Source organism: Natrix helvetica (genome assembly GCF_964273705.1).
Source record: "Natrix helvetica genome assembly, chromosome: 1".
NCBI lineage: Eukaryota > Metazoa > Chordata > Lepidosauria > Squamata > Natricidae > Natrix > Natrix helvetica.
In genome coordinates, this window is record NC_138548.1 from 12,556,856 (window position 1) to 12,573,400 (window position 16,545).

Genomic DNA, 16,545 nt, shown 5'->3' on the forward strand with positions numbered 1-16,545 from the left:
TTATGCTCTACTTTTATTCCCTGTTTTCCTTAATTCTGGTGTTCTATACATTTTAAACTTCTCTGTCTGTCTGTCTCTCTCTCTCTTTCTTTCCCTTCCTCCCTCCCTTCTTGTCTTGACCTGGATTTAAATGGACTTTTAAAAAGGGGCTTTCCCCACACATTGCAGTTTAATTCAGAAATGAAACCAAACTGATTTTTGCTAAATTCAAATGTCAGACTAGCAGCTGTATTTAAAACATAGTTTGTAGTGGCCATTGTGGAATGACCATGGTGGTTTACAAACAAGCATAAATCATGGTTTGTAAAAACAACCATACAAATCACACGATGACTTTGTGCTTTTTACAAATTTATCAGATTCATTTGCTTCTAAGCAGAGGAATATTTCTCGGAACAAAGTGCCTGTCTTGTATAATTCTAGTTACTTCTCTGTGGTTTTTTTTTTTTAGATATATCTGATCTTGGTTCAGACATCTCGCCTCCCCCTCCTGTGGGAAGTGCACCACATTCTCCTCAGTCTCCAACAAGGGATTCTCTCCGGTAAGAATCTCTCCATAAACCCTACTTGGCTGCTGTTCTCATTATAGATGCTACAGTTAGGTTGCAATTAATAATCCAGATTAAAGGATGACAGAATTAGAGATTTCAGGGTCTCTTTGCTGCCATCTAGTGGCCAACTGAATTCTAACAGCCCAGATAGGGGCATTTTTCCTTTGTCCAATTTTAAAACTAGCATTTCCAACTAGGTGACAGTAATCTATCTGGCTGATCTAAAAATAGCTTACCTGCATTGGGTTTTGTTGGATGAAGAGTACTAGAAAATGTACTGAGATGTTGAAAAAGCATGCTTTTTAAAAAAAAATTCATGACTGTGATATAAGTCAGAGCTTTAAACTTGAAGGAAGCATTGCTTAATTATAAATTAGCATAAAATCATAGCACTTGGAAGGAGTCATTATGCTTCTCAAATGGAGTCCCTTGCAGTAAAAAGTTGATTAGAGCCATCTTCAGATTGGGTAGAAATAATACGTTTGAGTTACCACCAATCAGGGACTTTAACGACTCAGTTTAAAAGGAGGAATAGTGGCCCTGTTTCTGCTGAGATAACTTCCTAAATGTACTCATTCATTCAATTTATATAGCACTGTTTGGAGATGCAGCATCCTATATTTTGTAAAATAATTTAGAGTATGAACAGTTCTTTTAAACTATCTATATGGCTTTTTCACCCAGTAAGTAAGATATAGTAAGATCACTGCTTAATTACCGTAACTGCTTGTTGTTTCTTCAAGTTTCTGGCTCTCATTGTGAGTGACCTAGATTTGTCAAATGTATTCTTTTATTTGTTTCCCTCTTAACGTAGTGATTTTGCTGTCCTAAATTGTTTGGGCCGATTTTGGATTTAATGTAATGGATTTTGATTTTGGATTTAATTCTGCTCTAATTCTAACGTTCTTTGTGTTAATACATAACGCTGAGGCTGAAACACAGGAAACAAATAAGCCAGTCATAATTGATCGTATAAATCAGGGGTCTCCAGTCCAACCTTGGTAACTTTAAGATTTGGGGATGTCAATTCCCAGAATTGCCCAGCCAGCATAGGTGGCTGGGAAATTCTGGGAGTTGAAGTCCAGAAGTCTAAAAAGTTGCCAAGTTTGGAGACCCCTGATTGAAATAATGATTGCAAAAGATACCCTGGAGAGCTTTGAGATATTGCTGTTTCTCTCAAATTATCATTCTGGGTTTTGTCTTCTTCTGCTCTCACCCATGCCACTCACCTGGCCAGATCCAACAGGAATTACAGCACACAAGAGACAGCAACGGAAGAGTTGACTTCACCATCAGTTCTTAGTAAGTGCCTTGAACTTAGCTTCTCTTGTAAGGTCGGTGAGCAACATCTCTTGAAGGAGAAATATCGCTTCTGGGATCACTCGCAAACACAGACTTTATCATCATCACTATGATTGATTGTTTGTTTGTTTATTGGATTTATATGCTTAATACTATTATGGTTGATTGCACCATCAGCCAGATGTTTGGATTAGGCTGGCTTTTTGGGCCACCCATCGAGTCCTTCCCAAGGATTTGGGATAGGCCGATGTGGATGTTTGATGGCATTGAAGGTCGCAGGATGTAAGCTGCTCCAAGTAAAGCTGCCTTTTGCAATTGACCGATGGGGATTTTGTCAATGCCGATGGAGTTCAAGTGGTGCTCCAGACATTTTGGGAATCGGACTCATGGCCCCTATTGCTATTCGTACTATCTTTGCTTTCTTTTGCCACGTCTGTTCTGCTTCTAATTGCAGGTCTTTGTATCTTGTGATTCTTCTGCTGCTCTTCCTCTTCTATTCTGCTGTCTTATTCTGCTGTATTATACTGGCAGCCCTCGACTTGCAACAGTTCATTTAGTGACCGTTCCGTGGCACTGAAAAAAAGCAAGCTTTGCCCCATTTTACAACCTTTCTTGCCACAGTTATTAAGTGACTCACTGCAGCCGTTAACTTAGTAAACACGATTCTTATGTGAGCCCTGCTTCCCCATTGACTCTGCTTGTCAGAAGGTCGCCAAATGGGATCACATGACCCCGGGACACTCCAACCGTCATAAATATGAGTCAGTTGCAAACTGTCTGAATTTCACACGACCGTGGGGATGCTGCAACGGTCGTCAGTGTGAAAAATAGCCATCTGTCACTTTTTCCAGTGCCGTGGTAATTAGTTCCGGTGACTAATGAACCATCTCTGATCTCGGTGGCTCTGGAATTGAAGAGTCACTAAATGAACTGTTGTAAGTCGAGGACTCTCTGCATTTTAGATTTCATACTGCATATTTTTATCTCTTGTGTTTTTATTGAAATGTGAGGTGAATGTGCCATATGATAAATAAATACCATATTTTTCGGAGTATATTTTTCAGTTAGGACCTTTCTAGCATCCCCCATGGCCACATACCGTATTTTTCGGAGTATAAGACGCACCCTTCCCCCCCCCCCCAAAAAAAGAAGGTGAAAATCGGGGTGCATCTTATACGCTGAATACAGCATTTTTGGCCTCCTGAAACCCCACCCCTTTGCAAAAATAGCTATGGATAGCCTTTAGGAGGCTTCCAGAGTGTTCCTGGGGGCTAGGGAGGGCAGAAAATGGGCTAGGAGCACTCTACAAGCCTCCTAAAGGCTATGCATGCCCTTTTTTTTTTTTTTTGACAAAAAGGGCCCATTTTCACAAAAAACGGGCCATTTTTTGCTCGTTTCCCCCTCCCAGACCCCAGGAGCACTCTACAAGCCTCCTAAAGGCTATGCATGCCCTTTTTTTGACAAAAAGAGCCCTTTTTAGTGAAAAACAGGCCATTTTTGGGAGGTCTACAGAGTGTGTATATATATATATAATATATATATATATAATGTATTTGTGTTACAACCCCTGGTATGACTAAATAGATCTATCCTAGTCTCCCTTTATTTATTTATCAGTACAATTACAACATTATATATATATATATATATATATATACATATACATATATATATATATATATATATATATATATATATATATATATATATATATATAATTTGCCTCTTCAAAATCTTGATGCGTCTTATACTCCAGAAAATATGGTAATTCAATGGGTTCTTTCAACCTCCTTTCTAGAACCTGAGGAATCCGCCACCGATGAATACAATTCCCGAGGGAATAATTCCACTACGCAAAATGCTGGGATTTCAGGGTAAGCTCCCCCCACAGTGGCAGACTCTTTTTGGCATGGCAGCATCCGGACGCAGGGAATGGATTTGAACCGTGTTCTGTTTTTTTGCAGGTACAGCCCCGATTTGAAGGTGGTGCGTTTTGTCAAAGCCAAGAGCATCGGGCTGCGTCTTACCGGTGGGAACGACGTTGGGATATTTGTGTCCGGCGTGCAGGAGGGCAGCCCGGCTGAGGTGCAAGGCATCCAGGAAGGCGACCAGATCCTTCAGGTATCTTACGGGTGGGAACGACCGTATTGAACCATCTCTGATCTTGGTGGATCTGGAATCTTGCCTATGTGTTGGATGATTACTGGCTCCAAAGGAGAAAAGTAGAGGCAACGGGACGAAAGGAGGAGATAGAAGGAGGAAAGTGTAGAGAGCCAGTTTGGTCTTAGGGTTAACACACCAGGCTAGAAAGCAGGAGTTTGTGAGTTCTAGACCTGCCTTAGCCATAAAAGCCAGATGGGTGTCTTTGGGGCAATCACCAGGAGACTGAGAGTTCTAGTCCTGCCTTAGGTATGAAAGATGGCTGGGTGACTTTGAGTCAATCACCAGGAGACGGTGAGTTCTAGTCCCAAATTAACCATAAAAGTCACCTGGATGACTTTGGGCCAATCACCAGGAGATGAAGAGTTCTAGTACCGCCTTAGCCATAAAAGCCACTGGGTGACTTTGGGCCAATCACCAGGAGACTGAGAGTTCTGGTCCCGCCTTAGGCATGAAAGACTGTTGGGTGACTTTGAGTCAATCACCAGGAGACAGTCAGTTATAGTCCCGCCTTAACCATAAAAGTCAGCTGGGTGACTTTGGACCAATCACCAGGAGATGGAGAATTATAGTCCCGCTTTAGCCATAAAAGCCAGCTGGGTGACTTTGGGCCAATCACCAGGAGACAGAGAGTTGTAGTCCCGCCTTAGCCATAAAAGCCAGCTGGGTGACTTTGGGCCAATCACCAGGAGACAGAGAGTTCTAGTCCCGCCTTAGCCATAAAAGCCAGCTGGGTGACTTTGGGCCAATCACCAGGAGACAGACAGTTCTAGTCCCGCCTTAGGCATGAAAGTCAGCTGGGTGACTTTGGGCCAATCACCAGGAGACAGAGAGTTCTAGTCCCGCCTTAGCCATAAAAGCCAGCTGGGTGACTTTGGGCCAATCACCAGGAGACAGACAGTTCTAGTCCCGCCTTAGGCATGAAAGTCAGCTGGGTGACTTTGGGCCAATCACCAGGAGACAGAGAGTTCTAGTCCCGCCTTAGCCATAAAAGCCAGCTGGGTGACTTTGGGCCAATCACCAGGAGACAGACAGTTCTAGTCCCGCCTTAGGCATGAAAGTCAGCTGGGTGACTTTGGACTAGTCTCTCTCTCTCAGCTCAAGCCACTTCATAGGGTTGTCGTTTGTGGGGAAAATAGGAGGAGGAAGGTGCGTTGGATACATTCACGCACCTTGAGTTCGTTGTAAGAATACTAAAAGGAAAAGGAGTCCCTGCACATTTGACTCCTATAGCGTTGCCAACTGTAGGGGGCAGTGCTCATCCCGGTTGCAAGGCCATTGAGCCAATGCTGTCCAAAGATATTTCTGCGGCCGTGTGGCCAGCATGACATAACGGAGTGCTGTTGCCTTCCCACCGAAGCGGTACCTATTTCTCTACTCGCACTTGCATGCTTTCAGACTGCTAGGTTGGCAGGAGCTGAGGCAAGGACAGGCGCTCACCCTGTAGAGTGACGCTCGGGTCTCGAACCTGGTTTGCTGGCTTTTCCAGCTGACAAGCCCAGCGCCTTAACTGTGGAGCCATAATAAAGGTGGGATACAAATCAATCGATCAATAAAACGTATTTACAGGCGAGACCAGCGTTTCTCAAACTTGGCTACCCCTTTAAGATTTGTGGAACTTCAACTCCGCACATCACCTTGAGTTCCTGAAGCAAGGCAATGCTACCTCAAAAAATAATAATAATAATGTTTAAGATCAATCTGTGCCTTGGTAAGGCCACACTTGGAATACGGCATTCAGTTCTGGTCGCCACGATGTAGAAAAGATGTGGAGATTCTAGAAAGAGTGCAGAGAAGAGCAACAAAGAGGATTAGGGGACTGGAGACTAAAACATATGAAGAACGGTTGCAGGAACTGGGTATGTCTAGTTTAATGAAAAGAAGGACCAGGGGAGACATGATAGCAGTCTTCCAATATCTCAGGGGTTGCCACAAAGAAGAGGGAGTCAAACTATTCTCCAAGGCACCTGAGGGTAGAACAAGAAGCAATGGGTGGAAACTAATCAAGGAGAGAAGCAACTTAGAACTGAGGAGAAATTTCCTGACAGTGAGAACAATTAATCAGTGGAACAGAAGTTGCCTCCAGAAGTTGTGAATGCCCCAACACTGGAAGTCTTTAAGAAGATGTTGGATAACCATTTGTCTGGAACGGTATAGTGTTTCCTGCCTAGGCAGGGGGTTGGACTAGAAGACCTCCAAGGTCCCTTCCAACTCTGCTATTGTATTAATCTGAAGATAGGAAAATGAGATGAGGAGTGCTGGCCAACCCCCCCCCCCAACTTTTGCCTCTTTCCCTTGGAAGGTGAATGAGAAGCCCTTCCAGAACTCGACTCGCGAGGACGCTGTGCAGTACTTGATGGAGTTGCTCCCAGGGGAAGAAGTGACGTTCCACGTTCAGAACAAACAGGACAGTAAGTGCTTCATTCCTCCTTGGTAGATTTTATGTCCTTCCTTTCCTTCCTATCCTATGTGTGTGTTTCCCATCAGGGGATGTGGTCATGGGCAAGTTAACACCCTTAAACCTTTGGAATATTGCATCCAGGTTTGGTCGCTACAGTGTAAAAAAGATGTTGAGAGTCTGCTTCACGGGTCAGCAACCTTAAACACTCAAAGAGCCACAAAGATCCTAACTGGAAGCCCCCCATTCAATTCTGGAACCAGAAGTCTGGTTCCCCCACCATAGAGTCTCCTCCTAGCGCGACATCCTTTTTCCTCTACCTGTCCTAACCAAAAGCACTATCAATTGTGGAGCTGACTAGTGACAGGGAACTGCAGCAGAGGGAGGAAGAAGCCACATGCGGCTCCAGAGCCACGGGTTGCTATCCCCTGGTCTAGAAAGGGTGCAGAGAAGAGCAACAAAGAGGATATGAAGAACGGTTGCAGGAACTGGATATGTCTAGTTTAATGAAAAGAAGGACTAGGGGAAACATGATAGCAGTCTTCTAATATCTCAGGGGTTGCCACAAAGAAGAGGGAGTCAAGCTATTCTCCAGGGCACCTGAGGGTAGAACAAGAAGCAATGGGTGGAAACTAATCAAGGAGAGAAGCAACTTAGAACTGAGGAGAAACTTCCTGACAGTTAGAACAACTAATCAGTGGAACAGAAATTGCCTCCAGAAGTTGTGAATGCCCCAACACTGGAAGTCTTTAAGAAGATGTTGGATAACCATTTGTCTGAAACGGTATAGGGTTTCCTGCCTAGGCAGAGGGTTGGACTAGAAGACCTCCAAGTTCCCTTCCAACTCCGTTGTTCTGTTAAACCTTCTATCAAAGAGAAACAGCCCCACTAATTTTCCCCAGCCAGACAAGCACCTGAGATTCCTGAAAAACCAGATGAATGGATAAAAAAAGAGATGGATGAAAAGATGGATCTATGGATACATGCCTTTAAAATATATATATATTGCCCATCTGTGCTTTATTATGAGCCACGGTGGTGCAGTGGTTAGAGTGCAGGACTGCAGTCCACTTCGGGTGCCTGCCAACTGCTGCAATTTGGCAGTTCGAATCTCACCAGGCTCACGGTTGACTCAGCCTTCCATCCTTTCGAGGTGGGTAAAATGAGGACCCAGATTGTTGAGGGCAATAGGCTGACTCTGTAAACTGCTTAGAGATGGCTGTACAGCACTGTAAAGTGGTATATAAGTCTAATTGCTATTGCTATCAGTATTCCAAAATTCAATCAACTCCAAATAGTCACGTGTGGAGAATTCTTCCCTTAAGAAAAAAAAAATCTGTGTAACAATAACCCTGTAAGGTAGGTTGGGCTGAGCGGGAATGACTGCTTCCCATTTGCTCCCTTCTCCCTAGTTTACAAGAAGATGGTCCGATCCAACCTGGGAGATTCGTTCTACATCCGCACCCACTTTGACTTTGAGAAGGACACGCCTTCCGCCCTGAGCTTTACGCGGGGAGAAGTCTTCCATGTGGTGGACACGATGTATCGGGGCAAATTAGGAAGCTGGCTGGCTCTACGGATGGGAAAGGATCTTCAAGAGCTGGACAAGGGCATTATCCCAAACCAGAGCAGGTAGAAGCGTATCTTTTCTGCGGGGGAAGATTGTTCATTTTTTAAACATTTAAAAAAAGAGACCGGACAGTCATTTGTCTGAAATGGCATAGTAGCAGAGATGGGATTGAAAAATTTTAGCAACTGGATTTCTGCTGGGTAGGCGTGGCCACGGGGGCGTGGCCTACTCAGCCTCCTGTACCACGGCGGGAAGGGAGGGCGATTTTGCCCTCCCCAGGCTCCGGAGGTCTTCCTTGAGTCTCCGGGAGGGCGAAAACGGCCTCTCCACTTCGAACCAGCCCTGCATATTACGGTCGTATTACGTGGTGAAATTTATTTTTTTTTACTACTGGTTCTGTGGGTGTGGCTTGGTGGGCGTGGCAGGGCTTGGTGGGCGTGACTTGGTGGGCATGGCAGGGGAAAGCTACTGCAAAATCTCCATTCCCGCCCCACTCTGGGGCCAGCCAGAGGTGGCATTTGCTGGTTCTCCGAACTACTCAAAGTTTTCGCTACTGGTTCTCCAGAACCTGTCAGAACCTGCTGGAATTCACCTCTGGGTCTCCTGCTTGAGCAGGGGGTTGGACTGGATGACCTCCAATGTCCCTTTCAACTCTGTTAGCCTATTATTAATATTTTAAACCGTCCCTATTAATCTGCTCCATAACCAATGCCAAAAATTAATTCCAAGCAGGGGTGGCATAAGTAAAAATAAAAACATCTCTTTTATTAATAATTGTTAGTAAAAAGAAAAAAACAGCTGAGAAACAGCTAGATGCTGTCCCTTGATTCGTGGTCTGTAAAAGCTGGGCTGTCTGGCCTGGTTCTTGTTGGTGAGCATGGAACCAGATATGGTTTATGTCTTTTTTAAGTCTTATTAAATTTCATATTTATCTTTTTACCGTTTTGCAAGTCTCTTTATTGGTGGCATGGGCTGCTTGCTGAATAAATTAAAATTAATTAATTTCAACAGTAAATAAATTGAGCTCATGTAATGCTTTAATGTCACAATGCAGACGTTTGAAGGAGGGAATTACAGGTACTTCTTGACTTACAACGAATCATTTAGTGACCGTTCAACGTTACAACAGTACTGAAAAAAGTGACTTACAACCAGTTGTCACAACCAACATAGAGTCCCCATGGCCAAAATTTGGGTGTTCTAAATGTTTTAAAATTGGGTGCGACTCTCTGAACAACCGCTTTGCTTAACAACAGAATTTCTTATTTCCATTGGGGTTGCGAATTGAGGACTACCTATAGTAAATTAAAAATTATGGAGCACCCCAAAAACATTTTGTTTGTGTGGGTTATATTTATCAATCTTTTCCAGATTAAAAATTAAAATGAACACATTTGTAAATATTTATTTATTGAAATGTAAAACAACAAAATTAAACCCATTAGACAATAAACATACAATATTTCCATGGAAAACCCTGTATTTTTAGCATATAAAAAATAACATGACCGACATTGTATAATATTTTTACAAATATCTTAATATTGGGCAAATAATTTTGATTTTGCGAACCTCTACATGGATTTGGGGGGAGGGACCTCCCAATGATCCTCGGGCCACCTTTTAAGAAAGTTCCCTAAAAAGAAACTTTCCTAAGTTATAGGAAAGTTTCCTAAGAAAGTTTCCTAAGTTATAGGAAACCCCACCTATAGTTATATCACTGTATAGAGGCCAGTCCTCAACTTATAACCACAATCATCATCATCATTTAATGACCCCATAATCCCTTGCGGGTGGAGTCTAGGCAAGTGAATGAAGCTAGCAGAGCGTTTTAATGGCCGGATGCCTTTATTGTTACCAATGCGGAGTTTTGTTCAGCAGATATATTCTCAGTATGCCCAAAGAGAGAAATATCTGCCTTTACCTAGAATCGAACTCACAGCCTCCTGATTGTGAGGCGGGAGCTGCACCTCTAGGCCAGCGCAACACTCTAACCCAGTGTTTCTCAAACTTGGCGACTTTAAGTCCTGTGGACTTCAACTCCCAGAATCCCCCAGCCAGCATAGCTGGCTGGGGAATTCTGGGAGTTGAAGTCCACAGGACTTAAAGTCGCCAAGTTTGAGAAACACTGCTCTAACCTATGACCACAATGGAGCCCCAAATTTGTAAGTCATAAGTCACTTTTTTCAGTGCCGTTCTAACTTATCCCAACTCTGTTGCAATCATTTCTCCAGCCATGGCTTTACCTTGTACCATGGTTGGTTTTAACCAGCTGCTTTAACTGGAAGAAAAAGGTGGCTTCCTCTACCTCTTGTCCTCCTGATCCCGGCCTGTTTTGATCCCAGGGCAGAACAGTTCGCCAGTTTGGAAACGGTTCTCAAAGCGACGTCAAAGACCTCCAGTGCTTTAGGGGCTCGAGCAGAGTTCTGGAAACTCCGAGGTTTGCGGGGAGCCAAACGGATGCTGCGCAAAAGCCGGGAAGATCTTTCAACCCTCACCAAGCAGGGCCACTACCCGCCTTACGAGAAGGTTGTACTCAAGGAAGGTAGGTGCTTGTAGTAGCGAAGGAGGAAGGCTTTTCACTACAGATACGTAGTCCTCGACTCACAACCAGAATTGTAAGAATTCTAGATGGTCTGTGATTAGTGTGTCTGTGTGTGTGTCTATATATCTGTATATAGATCTAGATCTAGATTGATGAGAGAGAGAGATTAGATAGATAAATAAGAAAGAAAGAAAGAAAGATAGATAGATAGATAGATAGATAGATAGATAGATAGAGATGTAGATAGATAGATAGAGATGTAGATAGATAGATAGATAGATAGATAGATAGATGATAGATAGATAGAGAGAGAGATAGAGAGATAGAGAGAGAGAGAGAGAGATAGAGATAGATAGATAGATAGATAGATAGATAGATAGATAGATAGATGATAGACATAGACAGATGATAGATAGATAGATAGATAGATAGATAGATAGATAGATGATAGATAGATAGATAGAGATGTAGATAGATAGATAGATAGATAGATAGATAGATAGATAGATAGATAGAGATAGATAGATAGATAGATAGATAGATAGATAGATAGATAGATAGATGATAGATAGATAGATAGAGATGTATAGATAGATAGATAGATAGATAGATAGATAGATAGATAGATAGATAGATAGATAGATAGATAGATGATAGACATAGACAGATGATAGATAGATAGATAGAGATGTAGATAGATAGATAGATAGATAGATGTATAGATAGATAGATAGATAGATAGATAGATAGATAGATAGATAGATAGATAGATAGATGATAGACATAGACAGATGATAGATAGATATAGATAGATAGATAGATAGATAGAGATGTAGATAGATAGATAGATAGATAGATAGATAGATAGATAGATAGATAGAGATAGATAGATAGATAGATAGATAGATAGATAGATAGATAGATAGATGATAGACATAGACAGATGATAGATAGATAGAGATGTAGATAGATAGATAGATAGATAGATAGATAGATAGATAGAGATAGATGATAGATAGATAGATAGAGATAGATAGATAGATAGATAGATAGATGATAGACATAGACAGATGATAGATAGATAGATAGATAGATAGATAGATAGAGATGTAGATAGATAGATAGATAAGATAGATAGATAGATAGATAGATGATAGATAGATAGATAGATAGATAGATAGATAGATAGATAGATAGATAGATAGATAGATAGATTATATATACATCTATCATATGTTGATTGTGTGATATTAGATATATCGAGAGCAGGCATCAGAATTGCATGGTTTAATGTTTCTAGTATGTTCACAGAAAAAAAGTGACAATAAAGCTTGTCCTTTCCTGATCCCGTTTTGTCTTGTCCTTGTGTTGCCAATTGGGATCAGAATTTCCACTGCTAAGCAAGGCAGTTGTGAAGTGCGTCTCGCCCTTTTTTGTGAACTTTTTTTTTGCCAGACTGAAGGAAACCTGTACAGTTGCTAAGTGAGTCACACGTTCGTTAGGTGAATCCAGCTTCTCCCATTGACTTGGCTTGTGGGAAGCCAGCTTGGTAGGAGATCACATGACCCTGGGATGAAGCCACCCTCACGGAAATATCTGGGTTGCCAAGCAACCATGTTTTTATCATGTAACCATGGGGATGCTGTGAAGATTCGTAAGTGTGAAAAATGGTCATAGGCCATTTTTTTCCCAGTGCTGTTTTAACTTCAAACGGTCACTACACGAATGCCGGCAAGTGAAGGACTATCTGGCTACTTTTTTTCATTTTCGCACATCACCCTGAAAACGTTGGGTTGCTTTAAGCCAGGGGTGTCCAAACTTGGGAACTTTAAGACTGGTGGACTTCAACTCCCAGAATTCCCCAGCCAGCCATGCTGGCTGGGGAATTCTGGGAGTTGAAGTCCACCAGTCTTAAAGTTCCCAAGTTTGAGCACCCCTGCTTTAAGCGCTGCTAAATCGTTGTTGTTTTTTTGAAGGGTGCCATGCCCTTAAAAAAAAAAAGTGGCGGCAATTCTTCCTCTGATGTCTTTCTCCTAATCTCTTTATGGACTAGAAACCTGATTTACCAGGTGTCTTTTCTCACGCAGCCACTTTTAAGCGTCCTGTGGTGATCCTGGGCCCAATTGCTGACATCGCCATGCAGAAACTGAGCACGGAGATGCCAGATCAATTTCAGATTGCAGGTGAGTGTGCTTGTGTTTCAGGGAGGAGCAGCAGCGTTTCCTACCTGTTGGATCTCAGCTCCGTTGGGACTCTCCGCTGCTCCAGCAATGCCTTGAAATCGCCGGGAGTTCGGTGTTTTTTCAACCCTGGCCTCTTTAAGATGGCTTTAAGGTTTCTCCTACCTTACAATACAATATAATAGCAGAGTTGGAAGGGACCTTGGAGGTCTTCTAGTCCAACCCCCTGCCTAGGGAGGAAACCCTATAGCGTTCCAGACAAATGGCTATCCAACATCTTCTTAAAGACTTCCAGTGTTGGGGCATTCACAACTTCCGGAGGCAATTTCTGTTCCACTGATTAATTGTTCTAACTGTCAGGAAGTTTCTCCTCAGTTCTAAGTTGCTTCTCTCCTTGATTAGTTTCCACCCATTGCTTCTTGTTCTACCCTCAGGTGCCTTGGAAAATAGCTTGATTCCCTCTTCTTTGTGGCAACCCCTGAGATATTGGAAGACTGCTATCATGTCTCCCCTAGTCCTTCTTTCTCTTAAGCTAAACATACCCAGTTCCTGCAACCGTTCTTCATATGTACAATACAATACAATACAAGTTGGAAGGGACCTTGGAGGTCTTCTAGTCCAACCCCCTGTCTAGGCAGGAAACCCTATACTGTTTCAGACAGATGGCTATCCAACATCTTCTTAAAGACTTCCAGTGTTGGGGCATTCATGTTTTAGTCTCCAGTCCCCTAATCACCTTAAGACTTCAACTCCCAGAATTCCTTAGCTCGAATGGTTGCAAGTGCAAGGACTGGTTGTAAGTCACTGTTTGAGCACTGTTGTAACTCTGATCGGTCGCTAAACCAAGAGTCAGAAGTCAAGGACTAGCCGTATTCTCAAATCGCTTCTCTTTCTCCCTCTCTCCGTTTTTCTAGAGAGTGTTATCCGAGAAGGAGGAACATCCAAAGTGATCAAACTGGACACGGTGTGGCAAGTTGCAAAGCAGGTGAGAAAATGAAGTGGTGATGGAAATCATGCAGAATGAAGCTTTCTATGTTTAAAATGATGGTCCTGTACAGACATTCTAAAAGAATAACAAGAGTTGGAAGGGACCTTGGAGGTCTTCTAGTCCAGCCTCCTGCTCAAGCAGGAAACCCTATACCAGCAATGGCGAACTTTTTTTGGATCGCATGCCCTAAGCGGTGGGAGCACAGGGGGGTCATGCGTGGGCGTGCTGCACCCATAATGCAATGCGCTACCCCCCCAGTGCTCATGCGTGCATGACAGGCGCGACTCCCCATTTTTTGCATGCTTTTTTCGCCCTCCCCATGCTCCAGAGGCTTTATAGGAGTCACTTCCAGTTTGCTCGCAGGGTCATTTTTAGTCTTCCGGAGCCTACCGGGAGGCTCCGGAGGGCTTAAACCGGCCCTACGAGCAAACCAGAAGTCCGTCCCCAAACTTCCGGTTTGCCCATAGTGACGTTTTTTTGCGCTCCGGAGGCTTCAGGAAAGCTCCCTAAGCCTCCAGAGGGCTTCCGGGGAGGGGGAGGCCGTTTTTGCCCTCCCCAGGCTCCTATAAAGCTTCTGGAGCCTGGGGAAGGCGAAAAATGGCTTTCAAAAAGGCTGAACTCAACTGGCCAGCATGCGCATGCACCCTGGCCAGCTGACAGGGCAACACCTCACGTGCCCCTGACAAATGGCTCCACGTGCCACCTGTGACACGTGCGCCATAGGTTCGCCATCTCTGCCTTATACCATTTCAGATAAATGGCTGTCCCATCTCTTCTTAAAAGCCTCCAGCGTTGGAGCATCTAGAATTTCTGGAGGCAAGTTGTTCCACTGACTAATTTTTTCTCACTTTCAGGAAACTTCTCCTTAGTTCTAGATTGCTTCTCTCCTTGGTTAGTTTCTATCTATTGCTTCTTGCCTGCCTTCAGGTGCTTTGGAGAGTAGCTTGACTCCCTCTTCTTTGTGGCAACACTTGAGATATTGGAACACTGTTATCATGTCTCCCCTAGTCTCAATTAAACTAGACGTATCCAATTCCTGCAACTGTTCTTCATATGTTTTAGCCTTCAGCCCCCTAATCCTCTTAGTTGCTCTTCTCTGCACTCTTCTGCACTTTCTCACATCGTGGCAACCAAAACTGGATTCAGTATTCCAGGCGTGGTCTTACCAAAGGCATTATAATTACCTTACTCAGTAGTAGTAACTGTGAGGGGGATCTTGGAGTCTTAGTGGACAACCATTTAAACATGAGCCAGCTGTGTGCAGCAGCTGCCAAAAAAGCCAACACAGTTCTAGGCTGCATCAACAGAGGGATAGAATCAAGATCACATGAAGTGTTAATACCACTTTATAATGCCTTGGTAAGGCCACATTTGGAATACTGCATTCAGTTTTGGTCGCCACGATGTAAAAAAGATGTGGAGACTCTAGAAAAGAGTGCAAAGAAGAGCAACAAAGAGGATTAGGGGACTAGAGACTAAAACATATGAAGAACAATTGCAGCAACTGGGTATGTCTAGTTTAATGAAAAGAAGGACTAAGGGAGACATGATAGCAGTCTTCCGATATCTCAGGAGTTGCCACAAAGAAGAGGGAGTCAAGCTATTCTCCAAAGCACCTGAGGGTAGAACAAGAAGCAATGGGTGGAAACTAATCAAGGAGAGAAGCAACCTAGAACTGAGGAGAAACTTCCTGACAGTTAGAACAATTAATCAGTGGAACAGAAGTTGCCTCCAGAAGTTGTGAATGCCCCAACACTGGAAGTCTTTAAGAAGATGTTGGATAGCCATTTGTCTGAAACGGAATAGGGTTTCCTGCCTTGGCAGGGGGTTGGACTAGAAGACCTCCAAGGTCCCTTCCAACTCTACTATTGTATTGTATTGTATTGTATAAAGCGATACTAACACTTCACTTCTCCTTTTAACAGGATAAACACGCCTTGTTAGATATCACACCAGCTGCTGTAGAACGTCTCAACTACGTGCAGTATTTCCCCATTGTGGTCTTCTGTGAGCCGGATAGCCGGCAAGGAATCAAGGCCATGAGGCAGTGGCTAGCACCAGATTCCAAGAAGAGTTCTCGGCGCCTCTACGCACAGGCCGCCAAGATGCAGAAGCATTGCAGCCACCTCTTCACGGCCACCATCAGTCTCGCCGGAGGATCCAACAACTGGTATCACACCCTGAAGGAGATCATCCAAATTCAGCAGGCCCGCCCTGTCTGGATGACGGAAGAACAGGTGGGTGGGCACATAATGGTGGATTGAAATTTTAACCTACCGTATTTTTCAGAGTATGAGACGCACCAAGATTTTGAAGAGGCAAATTTAAAAACTGTGCTGATTGTTGCTTGTGTACGTCGCCCCGAGTCCCTGTGGGGAGAGGGGGCGACTAATAAGTTTAAATAAATAAATAATAAATAAATAAATAAATAAATAAATAAAAAAAAGTTTTTGCATTCTGCAGACCTCCCAAAAAGGGCCCGTTTTTAGTGAAAACAGGCCTGTTTTTTGTCAAAAAAAGGGCATGTGTAGCCTTTAGGAGGCTTGTAGAGTGCTCCTGGGGGTGGGGACGAGCAAAAAACAGCCCATTTTTTGCTCATTTTTGCCCTCCCCAGCCCCCAGCAGCACTCTGGAAGCCTCCTAAAGGCTATGCACGGCCATTTTTGCAAAGCAGGTGGTGTTTCGGTAGGCCGAAAATGCTGTATTCAGTGTATAAGACGCACCCAGATTTTCACCCTCTTTTTTGAGGGGAAAAGGTGCATCTTATACTCCGAAAAATACAGTAGCTTGTATGCAGCAAGGCAATTTCCCCATCCTGATGTTTTCTGGATTCATAAGAACTGTTTTCCAAG

At 43.4% G+C, this 16,545-nt stretch overlaps 1 protein-coding gene across 2 annotated transcripts in view; it reads left to right on the forward strand.

Moving 5' to 3' along the window:
• Nucleotides 1-16,545, forward strand: part of TJP3 (tight junction protein 3) — a 72,478-nt gene that overhangs the window by 48,947 nt on the left and 6,986 nt on the right. For both annotated transcript variants that reach the window (XM_081958459.1, XM_081958458.1), the window contains exons 8-17: nucleotides 452-542; nucleotides 1,789-1,853; nucleotides 3,652-3,727; nucleotides 3,818-3,974; nucleotides 6,316-6,424; nucleotides 7,824-8,043; nucleotides 10,327-10,526; nucleotides 12,614-12,709; nucleotides 13,621-13,691; nucleotides 15,620-15,931. In XM_081958459.1, the coding sequence (XP_081814585.1) occupies nucleotides 452-542; nucleotides 1,789-1,853; nucleotides 3,652-3,727; nucleotides 3,818-3,974; nucleotides 6,316-6,424; nucleotides 7,824-8,043; nucleotides 10,327-10,526; nucleotides 12,614-12,709; nucleotides 13,621-13,691; nucleotides 15,620-15,931 (1,397 nt within the window). The remainder of the gene's footprint in view (nucleotides 1-451; nucleotides 543-1,788; nucleotides 1,854-3,651; nucleotides 3,728-3,817; nucleotides 3,975-6,315; nucleotides 6,425-7,823; nucleotides 8,044-10,326; nucleotides 10,527-12,613; nucleotides 12,710-13,620; nucleotides 13,692-15,619; nucleotides 15,932-16,545) is intronic.